The sequence below is a fragment of the Paramisgurnus dabryanus genome, chromosome 9 (assembly GCF_030506205.2).
Source record: "Paramisgurnus dabryanus chromosome 9, PD_genome_1.1, whole genome shotgun sequence".
NCBI lineage: Eukaryota > Metazoa > Chordata > Actinopteri > Cypriniformes > Cobitidae > Paramisgurnus > Paramisgurnus dabryanus.
In genome coordinates this window covers 20,971,728-20,983,619 of record NC_133345.1, presented here as the reverse complement: position 1 = coordinate 20,983,619, position 11,892 = coordinate 20,971,728, and the positions used below count along the sequence as shown (strand labels likewise).

Genomic DNA, 11,892 nt, shown 5'->3' with positions numbered 1-11,892 from the left:
CTATGCAAACGTACTATCTGCTCATGTTAGAAAACGGTGTAATAGTAGACATTTGGGACACTGGATAAACCTGTCCTTTTACTGGTAGTCACAAAAGAGTAACATGATAACTCAATGCTCTTTTATCCTCTCCACCTGTTCCTACAGGGTCAGAAAGCAACAGATCTGGGAGCAGTATGAGGGTGGGGTTGTTAGCAGGATGCATGGTGGTAGTCGCATGTGGCGCTGCTAGGTGTCTTCCTCTCCTAAGGTGCTTTCACCCAGGTGACCCTGGTCTCTAGGCAACAAAGCACAGCGTTATTTGGCAATGAGAGGATTGCATATGATTGCAGCAGCGGTTGGTGTGTTGTGGGAGGGCAGGCAGCATGGCCCCAGCCTCTATTACTCATCCTGGAGAGTCCAAAGCTTGAGATGGAGGATCTCTGGAGTCACAATTACAAAGCACACACTGCCTGATGCAATACAGCAGTCAGCAGCCACTGTATCTGAGACAGAAAAGGCAGAACAGGTAGTCAGACACGCCTCATGTTTCAGAGAGAAACGTCTATGCTTTTGTCTCTTTGGAATATAGTCATTATCGCCATATAGCCATTTTACCCATGTGGTTTATTGTGTTAAAATATCAAAAGCTGCTGGATTTAGAAAAGGTTTTGGGAATAAATGTGCAATTTGTTTTTTAGTGATGAGTAGACAGATAACATGCATTCTTCAGAAATTAATTTTACCAGCAGTTCTGCATTGCACACATACCATTGCACCTCAGAATACACGGGAAACCATTAATTTTAATCAAGTCATCTTTCAAAAATTCTAAGATGTGTGTGACAGTCACCAGAGGACGGCGCTAGTTAATCTATTTTGTACCTTATACTGTTTACTTTAAGGGCTGCAGCAATTTTTATATTATTAGTTGTATTAATACAGATAAATATGATTTAAATGGGGCCACCCACACAATGGGGGCGTTCGACTTAATGCAGCGGTGCGCAGACAGATCGGCGTATGACATAAAATACCGCGAGAGTGTACTTGAGTCCGAGTACTCTCGCGGTACTTTGATGTCATATGGTTCGGTCTGCGCAGTGCCGCAAGAAGTCGAACACACGTAAGTTGAGGGAACGTTCATTTTTTCAATTTGCTAATTATTTTATACAATAAAAACCAAGAGACATACTTTAATGACAATAGGAGATATGATAAATACTGAGCGAGGGTAAAACACACACGTAGCCTAACCTTAGGCCCTTTTTCGTGGCAGTAAACGTAAACGATCACGGTGAGCCATTGCAAAAGAAGATATAATTTTCTGAACTATAATTTATAGTGTGTCCGTCCGACCAGGGTTTGGTACGATGGTGTTGCATTAGGAATTTTGGGGAGCCTCTGCCACACGCTTTAGCACAGGTTTTGGTGTGCATTAGGAAAAGGCTCTGTTAGATCATGGGGCGGAGTTAATCCAGGACTAGGCCTTATTAATATTAGGTCATTTAAGAAGTTTTTAAAAACATACCTTACAAAAAACACTACAGGTGTGTATCTTAAGACAAAACAATGTCAACGAAATATGTTAAAATTAACCAGGACAATGTATTTTTAAATTAAAGCAGCTTAAACATGCATTTTTAGTCTGGGGCTAGGACGCCCTGTCTGGGAAACCACTCCATATGTTTGAAAGGTGCAACTGTGGTGTAGCAGTTTTATGTACCTGTTTGTTATATAAGGCTTGTATGCACACCCAATGAATGTGTCAGCCTCTTCAGGATTTCTTCAGAATTACAGGCAAAACTGTTGTGGCTCCATAGAGAAGCAGAAAGTGAACACTACTTACAGTACAGTACAGTACAAGGTAAGTTTGAAAGTAAGTTTACTGTGAAGTTTAGACCTGTGTCATTAAGACGAAACTTTTTGTGTGTGGATGCATGGGAAACGTTTTATATTTATTTTATGCAAGTATGTCTCAACAACTTTTGCTATTGAGTGATGCTAAATTTACGCCGCTAGGTGTCAGTATAAGACGACTGTTATATCAACCAAGGGTTTTAATAGGTTTAAATATATAAAGTATAAATTATATTTTACAGTATACTGTAGTTGAAATTGTTTTAAAAATGCACTACCTGTCACACTGTCACACATGTAGGGTTCCCAGGTCTCACTTACGAAGGCATTGTTGTACTTTACATAAGTATAAAGTTTAGGCTGTATTTTTCAGTATTTTTCACTAGTGTATTGATCAATTGTAGCAAATACTGTGCCTACTTTTACATTATTATTAAGGTTTAAAAATCTTTATTTTTACGTATATAGGAATTGTATTATAGTTTATCTTTTTTTTTTTTATTTCTAACAACAATAATAATCATTGTTAAATTATATCTCAAGCGTTTGACCCGTAATAATCGTTTTAGGTGGTTTTTATGTAATTTATATATTTTTGTCGGCTAAGATTACTCACTGAAAGACAAATATAATAGAAAGTTAGCCATCCCCTTTAATCGCCTTGTGCCCGATCGGTGAGAGAGAAGGAGAGGACAGCGAGGAGGATCATGAGGTAGACGGGACTTACACGGGAATAATGGCGGCTCCGCTTCGGCGGGACACTTTACCTGAGAACTGGTCTTATGGGATTTGCAAAGACGGCAGGGTGTTTTTCATTGAGTGAGAATATATGTTTGTTATTGAAATGTTCAGAATGTGTTTGAGGCTTTCCCAGCTGTCTGCATCGCTAACAGGTGGTTTGTTTTCCTTTCAGCGATGACACGAGCACCACTACTTGGCTTCATCCCCGAACAGGCGAACCTGTCAATTCTGGACATATGATCCGGTCGGGTAAGTCTATAACGTTATGTGTTTTATGTAGCTCGCATTATTTCCCCTATTAAGTGTTTTTCGTTGTGCTTATGCATGAAGAAAAACGCAACAGTTAAAGTTTTGTAAACCTGCTATTTTTCCCGTCTCCTAGATTTGCCCAAAGGTTGGGAGGAAGGATTTACAAAAGAAGGAATGTGTTTCTTTATTGAGTAAGTGAATGTTTTATACCATATATACCAGTCAGATAAATTATAATGCGTGGGTGTTTTTAGCAACTCTTATAGTGCTGCAGGTGAATTACAGGTGTACGACATGTTGTTACAAAAGCTCAATATTGCTGTTAGTCTATGCTCAGGAAAGATTTATAAGTGTTTAGAGTTGTTTTCGGAACATTAAAGGATTTATTTCCCCTGATACTTGGGAGAGAAGTATTGAAGTACAAAGTCTATGGAACAGGTGCACACACCTGAGTTGAACTTGCCTTTACTGTACCACATTGACTGTTTCAGCCCCTGTTTAAAAACACTATGGATTCATTATTGTAGATTGTTAAGGAATCATTGCATAGCTAAAACTCTTCTGTGAATGCATAGATCACATTTAGTGATTATATATACAGTATCTGCAATCAAAACTGTGATATTGACCGTTGGTCTTTTGTGGATTTTTAAAGAGTGAAAGATCACACTTTTGCCCGTGTGACTGTAATATATTTGCTGACAAATCCAAAATACATCACACAGTGTCATGTAACAGCATGGCTGAGGATCCTGCATGGGTGGAGCCTGTTTAAATAAACATAAATAGGATGCAGTAGTGACTTCCTACTGGAACACCTGTTGACTGAATGTTAGGGGATAAATGTATCCTGTTAAAATGAAATGAGTCCAATATGGATTCATGTGGGGGCTTCAGGTTTAAGGCAAAAATATTGTGACCTAAGTATAATCCAAGAATAGACAAGTGCTGCCATCCATTCAGTGGCATCTTATAAAAGTTTGAGCACTGTAGAGTACAGCGTGTGCTACAGTAGTCTAGAAAACCCAATTTGTCCTAAAGCTTATAGAAATTATAAAGTATAAACATTTTAATTTGTTATAGAGAAACAAAACAGAATTTAGCTAGAATGTAGCTATTTCAGCTACATTTAGTTTAATTTATATAGCCCTATTCCTAAGGCACATTGATTATGCCTTGAGGAAAAAAGTTTAGTGTACTACGTTCCAAATGTCATTTCTGCACCTATTTGTTTATGGCACCAATGGTCTGATTCACGATTTTACATTTCCTGTGGTGTGTAAAAGTATCGTATATAATCGTCTCCAACGTAAATCTCTTTTCTTGGACTACAACAAACACACAGATTGTAGGCAACAGTTTATTTCCTTGGATTGGTGAAGTAAAGAAGACCGACGTTATTATAATTCCTCCCACTTTGGACAACCCAGCCTGTAAATTAACTCCTCGTTAGCATTGCATTGGGCCTCATTTATAAAGCGTGCATACGCACAAAACGGGGCTTGAAATGTGCTTACGGTAGTTCCCACGCAAAGGTTGTGACCTATAAAAAACAAACCTAATGGGAGAATGGGGTTGCAGGGTGGGATATGAAGATGATTTATGTACACACACTTGCAGGTGACTTGTGATTTAAAAAGGAAACATTGCTTTGTTTTATTAATCTTAATATTTTTTGGCATATGCCATTTTTGGCTTCTGTGCGTACGTAGACTTTTAGTAAGGATCCTACGCACAGTTTTATAAATGAGGCCCATTGTGCGCAAATCTTTCAAACATGGTAAGAAGCCTCACATTTCCGGATGACGTCAGAGGTCTGTTACACAAATGACAGTATGCAATGTGAGCAGAGTTGTATAGTACTTAAGTATTTTTACTTTCTACATAAATGTAAATTTCAATTATTCGTATTTTATTAGTGTTTTTCTTTGGAAAACATACATTCCAAAACATATTATCATAATTTTTACTCCACAACATTTCATAATTTTGAAGTTTTTGTTTTATATTTAATATTTAAGTACATTAAACATCTAGTAATTTTTTGTACTATTACTTAAGTAAAAATTATTTTCGTACTTTTAATCTGAAAGTAAAAGTACACAATTTTTATGTAATTAGGTATTAAATAAATTTTAATATGCAATATATAATGAATACACGGTATGATTCTATGCTTTAGAATGTAGTGAACATTTTTTAGTAAAGAAAAGTCTTTTTTTTCCCAAGACAAACACTCTGATGAAGCACAGATGCTTGGAAAATGTAACTAAAATACTTTAGTATTATACACCTCTGAATGTGAGTGTCCAGCAATGTGACAAAGTTGAGTACTTGTGAGGGTAATGAGCCGGGATTTGATGTGGTAACTACCGGTGAGCATAAAAATGTTTGAGTTAACATAATCTCCAGTGAGTTACTGCTGTGAAGTGTAGACAAGACAGAGAGGTAATGTTATGGTGAGCTTTTTAACTGTCCTGTATTATTTATTTTATGGTTGACGTGATTGTCATGTACTGTATAGTAGTCCATACTCAAAATATAACTTCTGTATTCAACCCATACCAGTGAGTAGTGAACACACGCACCTCGAAGTCATGATGACTCATGAACACACACACACACACACACACACCTGGAGCATTGGGCATCCAGGAAGCAACTGGATGGAGTTGCCTGCTCAGGGGCACCTTAGTCACTACCTGCCGGTCGTGAGAATTGAATCGGCAGCCTCTCTTACCAGTTCACACTGCCCCTAATAGCCATACCCAAAATCAAAGCTATGGCTAGTTAGGCAGCCGACCAATACCATTAAAGCATCCCACAGCCGGAACGCCCACTTCAAACCACAATACCGCCTCTGACTTTGCTTGTGTGTTGTGACTAATGATCCACCTACATTCCAATTATTGTGCCCTGGCCCTTTCATTTTCCTGATCTAAAGAAAGGAGATGCCAAAAAATGATGACCAGTGATCCCTGGAAGGGGATGTGATTAAAGATCCGCCTGCTCACCAATTAGCCTCTAATAGGAGTGTGTGGCCGAGAGATGGGCCATGAAAATAGAGGAACGCTGGCAGGGCTTGATGGAGCACAACTGATGGGTATTCTGCCTTGTCATAAATCCTTTTATTATATTTCTCCTGGGGAGAACCGGTTTCCCAAATGTGTGTAGAGATCTAGTTACAGTGTGATATTGTGTGACTGACACTTAACCTGTGACCACCTGCCATGCTCTACAGCATTAAATTTAAATCCCCCATTAAGACCCTTAACTCACTGCTGTACCTGCACAGCAAGCACACAGGTCCCTGTTTTGGATGAGTGATCGTGATGAGGCAATCTGCAGTATTTCACATTTTTGACCATTTTAAGATCACCACTTGAGTTTTAAATAAAGATTGTGAGAGAAAGACTGACAGTCTGCATATATTTTGTGTAGAGCTTAGGGTATATTTGAAAGAGGCGTCTGCGGTTGAATGCTTTTTATTATTGCATTTCTGATCTCTTAGAATATTGCATTCTTGGTAATAAACTGACTCACAAATGACTTGAAAACATATTGAATTAGTTTGATAAGTCGTGTTTACTGAATTGCTTGCCAATTCTACTAATCTGATTGATGTGTATTTGCTAGATGTTCAGACTTTAATTTGCTACGGATGTGGACAAAAACCAGGATGTTACAGTCACTGAATTTATTACACGATAATGTTAAACTAAAATGAGTGGGAAAAAATTAGAAATGCAATGAATGGGCTACTGAAGAGATTGTGTTTGTACTGTATGTTTATGATTATGTAAGACTGACTCATTTTCATTTACTTTTTGTACTTTACATAGAAGTCATTGTAAAGGACAAGCTTTATTGGAATGTATATGAGTGTTTTGGATGAAACTCTTACGGTTTTATTGAATATTGGTAACTTAGCAACTGAAAGCTCTCATGTCAGAATCAGATGATCGGCATGTGGCAGCGTCAAAGTGGAAATGTAAGCAGTTCAAGTTCACAAAGCTACTTCCTCTGAATGTGACTGTCAGTTGAAATGTACACTATAATGCAACAAATTTAATAGACAGTTTAAAAATACAAATACAGAAAAATAGAGAGGAAAAGACATATTTTTCTAATATGAGGGCTCCAGTATAGCTCAGCAATGTGTTAGCAGCACAAAAGGTCATGGGTTTGAACCCAGGAAACACGAATACTGATAAAAATGTTGTAATGCACTGTATGTCGCTGTGGAGAAAAGCATCTGCCTAATGCATAAATGTAAATGTCAAAGATATAGTTGCAGTAATTTAAACACTTTACAAAGATGGTATTAGAAAAACAGATTACAGTACTGAATGCATCACTCTGCTTTACCCACTGTAACTGTTTATTGTTATCTTACAGTATATTTCTGAGCCTTAACAAAGTAAACTGCTCAACTTGCATTATATACCTTTTCTGTGTTAGACCCAGTTGGTGTCGTTTTATGCTGATATGCGTTTTTAAAGTTTATCTATGGGAAATGTTTTGTAAAAAAAAACAAAGGCCTCCTTTATTTTTTGATAATTATCTGCACTCTGTCTGGTCGTCTCTCCATGCAAAAATGATTACAACTGGCAGACAGCAGGGGGAGAATATATTTGCTTTTTTGAATTTACTTGCTCTAAATCTAGTGTAATTGGCCTTTTAGATTTACACACTTTTACATGTTAAGTATGTGGATTTCAAAAAGTGTCCTGCTGTCATTTTGAAGATATTATCGATATCACAGTTCAAATGTCATCAATTTCTACATTGGTCCACTTGTTATTGTTATGTAATTGTATAAGAATATCCCATGTATGTAGTACAGATGCTCTCCACAGATGCCTGGTTTGTAACGTTTTGCCCAAATTGTTTGTGAGCTTTGACTCCAGGGTTCATAGTAAATAAATAAATCAGTCATAAAGAGAGTTTGGAAACTATCAGCCCAGAGGCCAGCATGAGGCAAGCAGCTCAGTGTGGTTCACATTAATGAATCTCTTTATGATAAAGATAGCAATGAGCTTTATTCAGCACCATTACATATTAATGTGCCCTGCAGGCTGTGAGTGGGAGAAATCCACAGAGCACATGGTCTTTGTTGAATCTCAGACCCTGCCTTTACTGTTACACTTGAGTTGTATTTACATCAGTAAGGGACAAAGCATGTTATATAAAAGAGCCTTCAGGTATTTTCTTTTATATTATACTTATGACATCTTGAGTTTTAGCCCTTGTGAACCTGCAACACTTGATGTTTGGTAAATTCTTTACCCTTAAACTACTACTGTAAGTCTACCTGACATATATTGAAAAAATATATATCTGACGGCTGTAACTGTCTGGAATAATGTGTCAGCAAACAACTTAGTGCATTACATTTTAATTTTTTGACTATGTTTATGTTCTTAAAGAGCACCTATTTAAATGCTCAAAACAACGTTATTTTATGTATTTGGTATAATATAATGTGTTTGTGTGGTTTATGGTAAAAAAAACATTATTTTCCACATACTGTACATTTTTGTAGCTCCAGATTTGTAGCTCTTCCTGAAACTCACAGATTTGAAAAGCTCTGTGTCCCTGATTGGCCAGCTAATCTGTACGTTGTGATTGGCCTGAATACCTCCTGAGGTCAGCAGGAAATTTGTTGCTCCTTGCCATGTTTCAAAGATTTAGTTGCTAACAGGAGTTAACTTACAGGCTGTGAGTTCGAAGCGGGTGGAATTATGATGATGTCGGTCTACATCAGCAATATTAGGAAGTAAACTGTTGCCTACAATCCGTGTGTTTGAGCGATTTACGTTGGAGATGATAACTTGCATCGTTGTTTACTTTCGGGTATGTAGGTTGACATGTACTAATACACACCTGCACAACACACCAAATCAAATTTAAAAACATGAATCGGACAATAGGTGCTCTTTAATAAAATCCGACGATGAGTCAAGAACAGTTTTTCATTATGCTGATATTCAAATTTAAAGATCAAGTCATACATCTTACCTAGTGCTTCAACCAACCCAGTCCTTGCAGCCAAAATAAATTCTATGGTAACTACAAGCAGCAGTATTAGCATACCTGTATGTCATTCATGCCTTAAAAATATGTTTTCAACTAGAGTGCTAGCTCTAAATGACAGAAAGAGAGAAGAAGTCTTATTACAGGATCTTTTTCATTCCTTGTCCCAAATCTAATGCTGGTAGAGGGCACCCCATTTCCATATCAGGTCACCTTCAGCAGACTCCCAAAGTGCACTGCTAGAAGTCTCAGTTAGATGAGCATTTGTCCTTTTGACCACAGGAGATGATTTCTGGATTGAAAGGCCTCACAAAATACATATCTGGCATTTTTTTTCTTTCTTCCTTTATGTGAATACACTGAGAAATCAAAAACATTTCTATTATAGTTATCGAGCATAATTGCGTGTCTTTCAGTTTTACGGTTATAGTCATTTCTCTGGTTGTCACTTAGCTGGCCTCCAAATTCAGTGATATGGATTTTGGGTTCTTACATGTCTTTTGAAATAGAGGGTATGTCACTTTATCATGTGAACCTGCAGGATCATGCCCCCTTCGGGAAGAATGAGTGGCAAAACATTAAACAAAATGCTGGTTTTATTAGCAGGGAGCAACTGGGGTTAAAGTTATGCTCCTTTAAAGGAAAACACCACCTTTTTTAATATTTTACTATGTTCTTACCTCAACTTAGATAAATTAATACATACCTTTCTTTTTTCAGTGCGTGCACATTAATCTTTGTAACCCGCGTCGTGAATGTGTTAGCATTTAGCCTAGCCCCATTCATTCATTAGGATCCAAACAGGGAAACATTTCGAAGCTACCAAACACTTCCATGTTTTCCATGCTCTTCTGCTATACAATATAGTTCTCATTTTTTATCTGCTTAAAATTGCCGTGTTTTATTTTGTGCCACCATACTTACTCATGTACATACTTCTGTGTCATATATTATAACTAGTAACTGTTTTCTTCTTTAAAGGGGACATATTATGAAAATCTGACTTTTTCCATGTTTAACTGCTTTAATTGTGTCCCCAGTGCTTCTATCAACCTAGAAAATGAGAAAAAGATCAACCCGGTAACTTAGTTTTGGTAAACCGTTCTCTGCAAGCATGTGAAAAAATAGGTCATTGTAATTTGGCTCCTATTGTGATGTCAGAATAAGGTAATACCGCCCCCTTTATCTGCACTATCCAACCAAAAAACTGTCATTTAGTTCAGAGAGAAAGAGAGAGAAAAGAAGGACTTGACAGCACAATTGAGTTTCAATTACAACAAACCACCATCATTGTGATCAGTGTTTGCACTTTAGCCGCTCATTTGCATTTTAAATGACACACCCAAAACGGCATACTTTTGCTCAGACCTAGATTAAGACTTAGTTTACATCTTTAAAAAAATCTCATAATATGTCCCCTTTAAGAAAGAATAAAAATTGACGATGGGCCATGGAATTATTCAAAAATAATGCACATTTTGTGTACATTATTTTCAAATAATTCAAAGGACCGGAGACAATATCCGCTTATACCACGGTTACCACGGTTACCACAGACATTGCTAAGACATTGCTCTGGTGGTGTAAGACATTTGATAGGTCAGGTGTGCGTTTATCGAAAAATAATGCATACCCATGGAACATTTTTAACCAATCAGAATAAAGCCTTCAGCAGCCCCATGGTATACATTTTTATTATGCATACCAGAGCAGCCAAATAGCACTGCATTTATTTAACAAGGCATTTGTGTTATAAACCCAGTGTGAGTCCAAAATTGCTTAAGTTAAATAAAATCCAAAGTATTAAATCTTCCTTCAATTAATTATATTTGTCACTCAGAAATTCAGACCTCTCCTAATCAGCCAAATAGGCATGGTTACCAGCATAAACTGTACAATCTCACCTCTACCGCCCAGCAAACATGGCACACCTGAAGTGCCTAAACTACCCTATCACAATACAGTGCTTCTTTGCAGTCACTCTCACAGCATGTATGCATATGGAGCACACTATTTCATACTGATAGATATCACTGGGTCCTGCAGGACAGCATTTGCTGGAGGTGGAGGGACAAAGGACAAATTGAGAGGCAGATGGGGCAGCCAGCTAAAGGCATGCTGGAGGCGTTGGCTCTCTGAACCCCCCGGTGCCCTCACAGCAAACATTAGCATTGGCATCTGAGTGCGGCATCAGATCGAGTGTCCTGCCCCTGGCAGGCTTAGAAGGGGAGAGTTAGTGTGGAGGTGAGACAGGAGACAGCACCAGGTCTGTAATGCTGTGACTCTCAGAATGGGGAACTGCTGTGTTTGTGAACGGGACTCGGGTCAGGAAACGATTCTGGTTAGACACAAGTTTGCCTGGCCGAGGACGGACAGGGCAATCTTCAGGATAGACAGGTACCTTTACTCAGAGCATTACACCTCATGTGCGAGTAATGCTTCAGTTAGATTTTTTTTGTTGCTTATTGGTGTGTTCTGATGGTTTACCAGGTGGATTCATTCTGCAGAAACTTGTGCATAATGCATGTGTCTTTATTCTGCTGTTAGAAGGGATATTTTATGCTGCAGCTTGGCACCCTGCTCATTATTTAAAGATACAGTGTCTCATTTGTTCAGTACACTTATAGCAGTATGTCCCATACCATTCCATTTGCAATTGTGTATAAACTACACTTCAGGAAAATGTATCACGTCTAGACCTGCTTTGTTTTTTGTACGCACTTTTGTCACTTCAATCAACAGCTCAAAGTGTCTATGGCTAGTGTTTCCTAACATGATTTAGTTAAAGAAATAGGAAGCAGATGTGCGGTGCTCTCTTTCTGAAACATGCCATGCTGAAAACCTTTAAATTCACAAACTCCGCATGCACATTTTCCCACAGACACCTTTAAAATCTCCGCTTGCTACTGACATCCCAAGCCTGCAAAATGAAAAGCTTGATCCACCCATATTTACTTAAAATAGATCCTTTGAAGTTTTGACCAAACCCTTCTATTACTGTGTGTTAAAGATAATAATGGACGTCAA

At 37.9% G+C, this 11,892-nt stretch overlaps 1 protein-coding gene across 8 annotated transcripts in view; it reads left to right on the top strand.

The window, feature by feature from the left end:
- Window positions 1–2,517: 2,517 nt before the first annotated feature.
- The window catches only part of plekha7a (pleckstrin homology domain containing, family A member 7a), a 74,165-nt gene continuing 64,790 nt past the window's right edge, over window positions 2,518–11,892 (top strand). For 6 of the 8 annotated variants that reach the window (XM_065283090.2, XM_065283084.2, XM_065283089.2 and 3 more), the window contains exons 1-3: window positions 2,518–2,658; window positions 2,753–2,829; window positions 2,963–3,020. In XM_065283090.2, coding sequence (XP_065139162.1) covers window positions 2,576–2,658; window positions 2,753–2,829; window positions 2,963–3,020 — 218 coding nt within the window. In that variant the 5' untranslated portion in view covers window positions 2,518–2,575. Of the gene's footprint in view, window positions 2,659–2,752; window positions 2,830–2,962; window positions 3,021–11,029; window positions 11,263–11,892 lie in introns of those variants that run through there. The other 2 variants (XM_065283091.2, XM_073815736.1) reach the window with 2 other exon arrangements.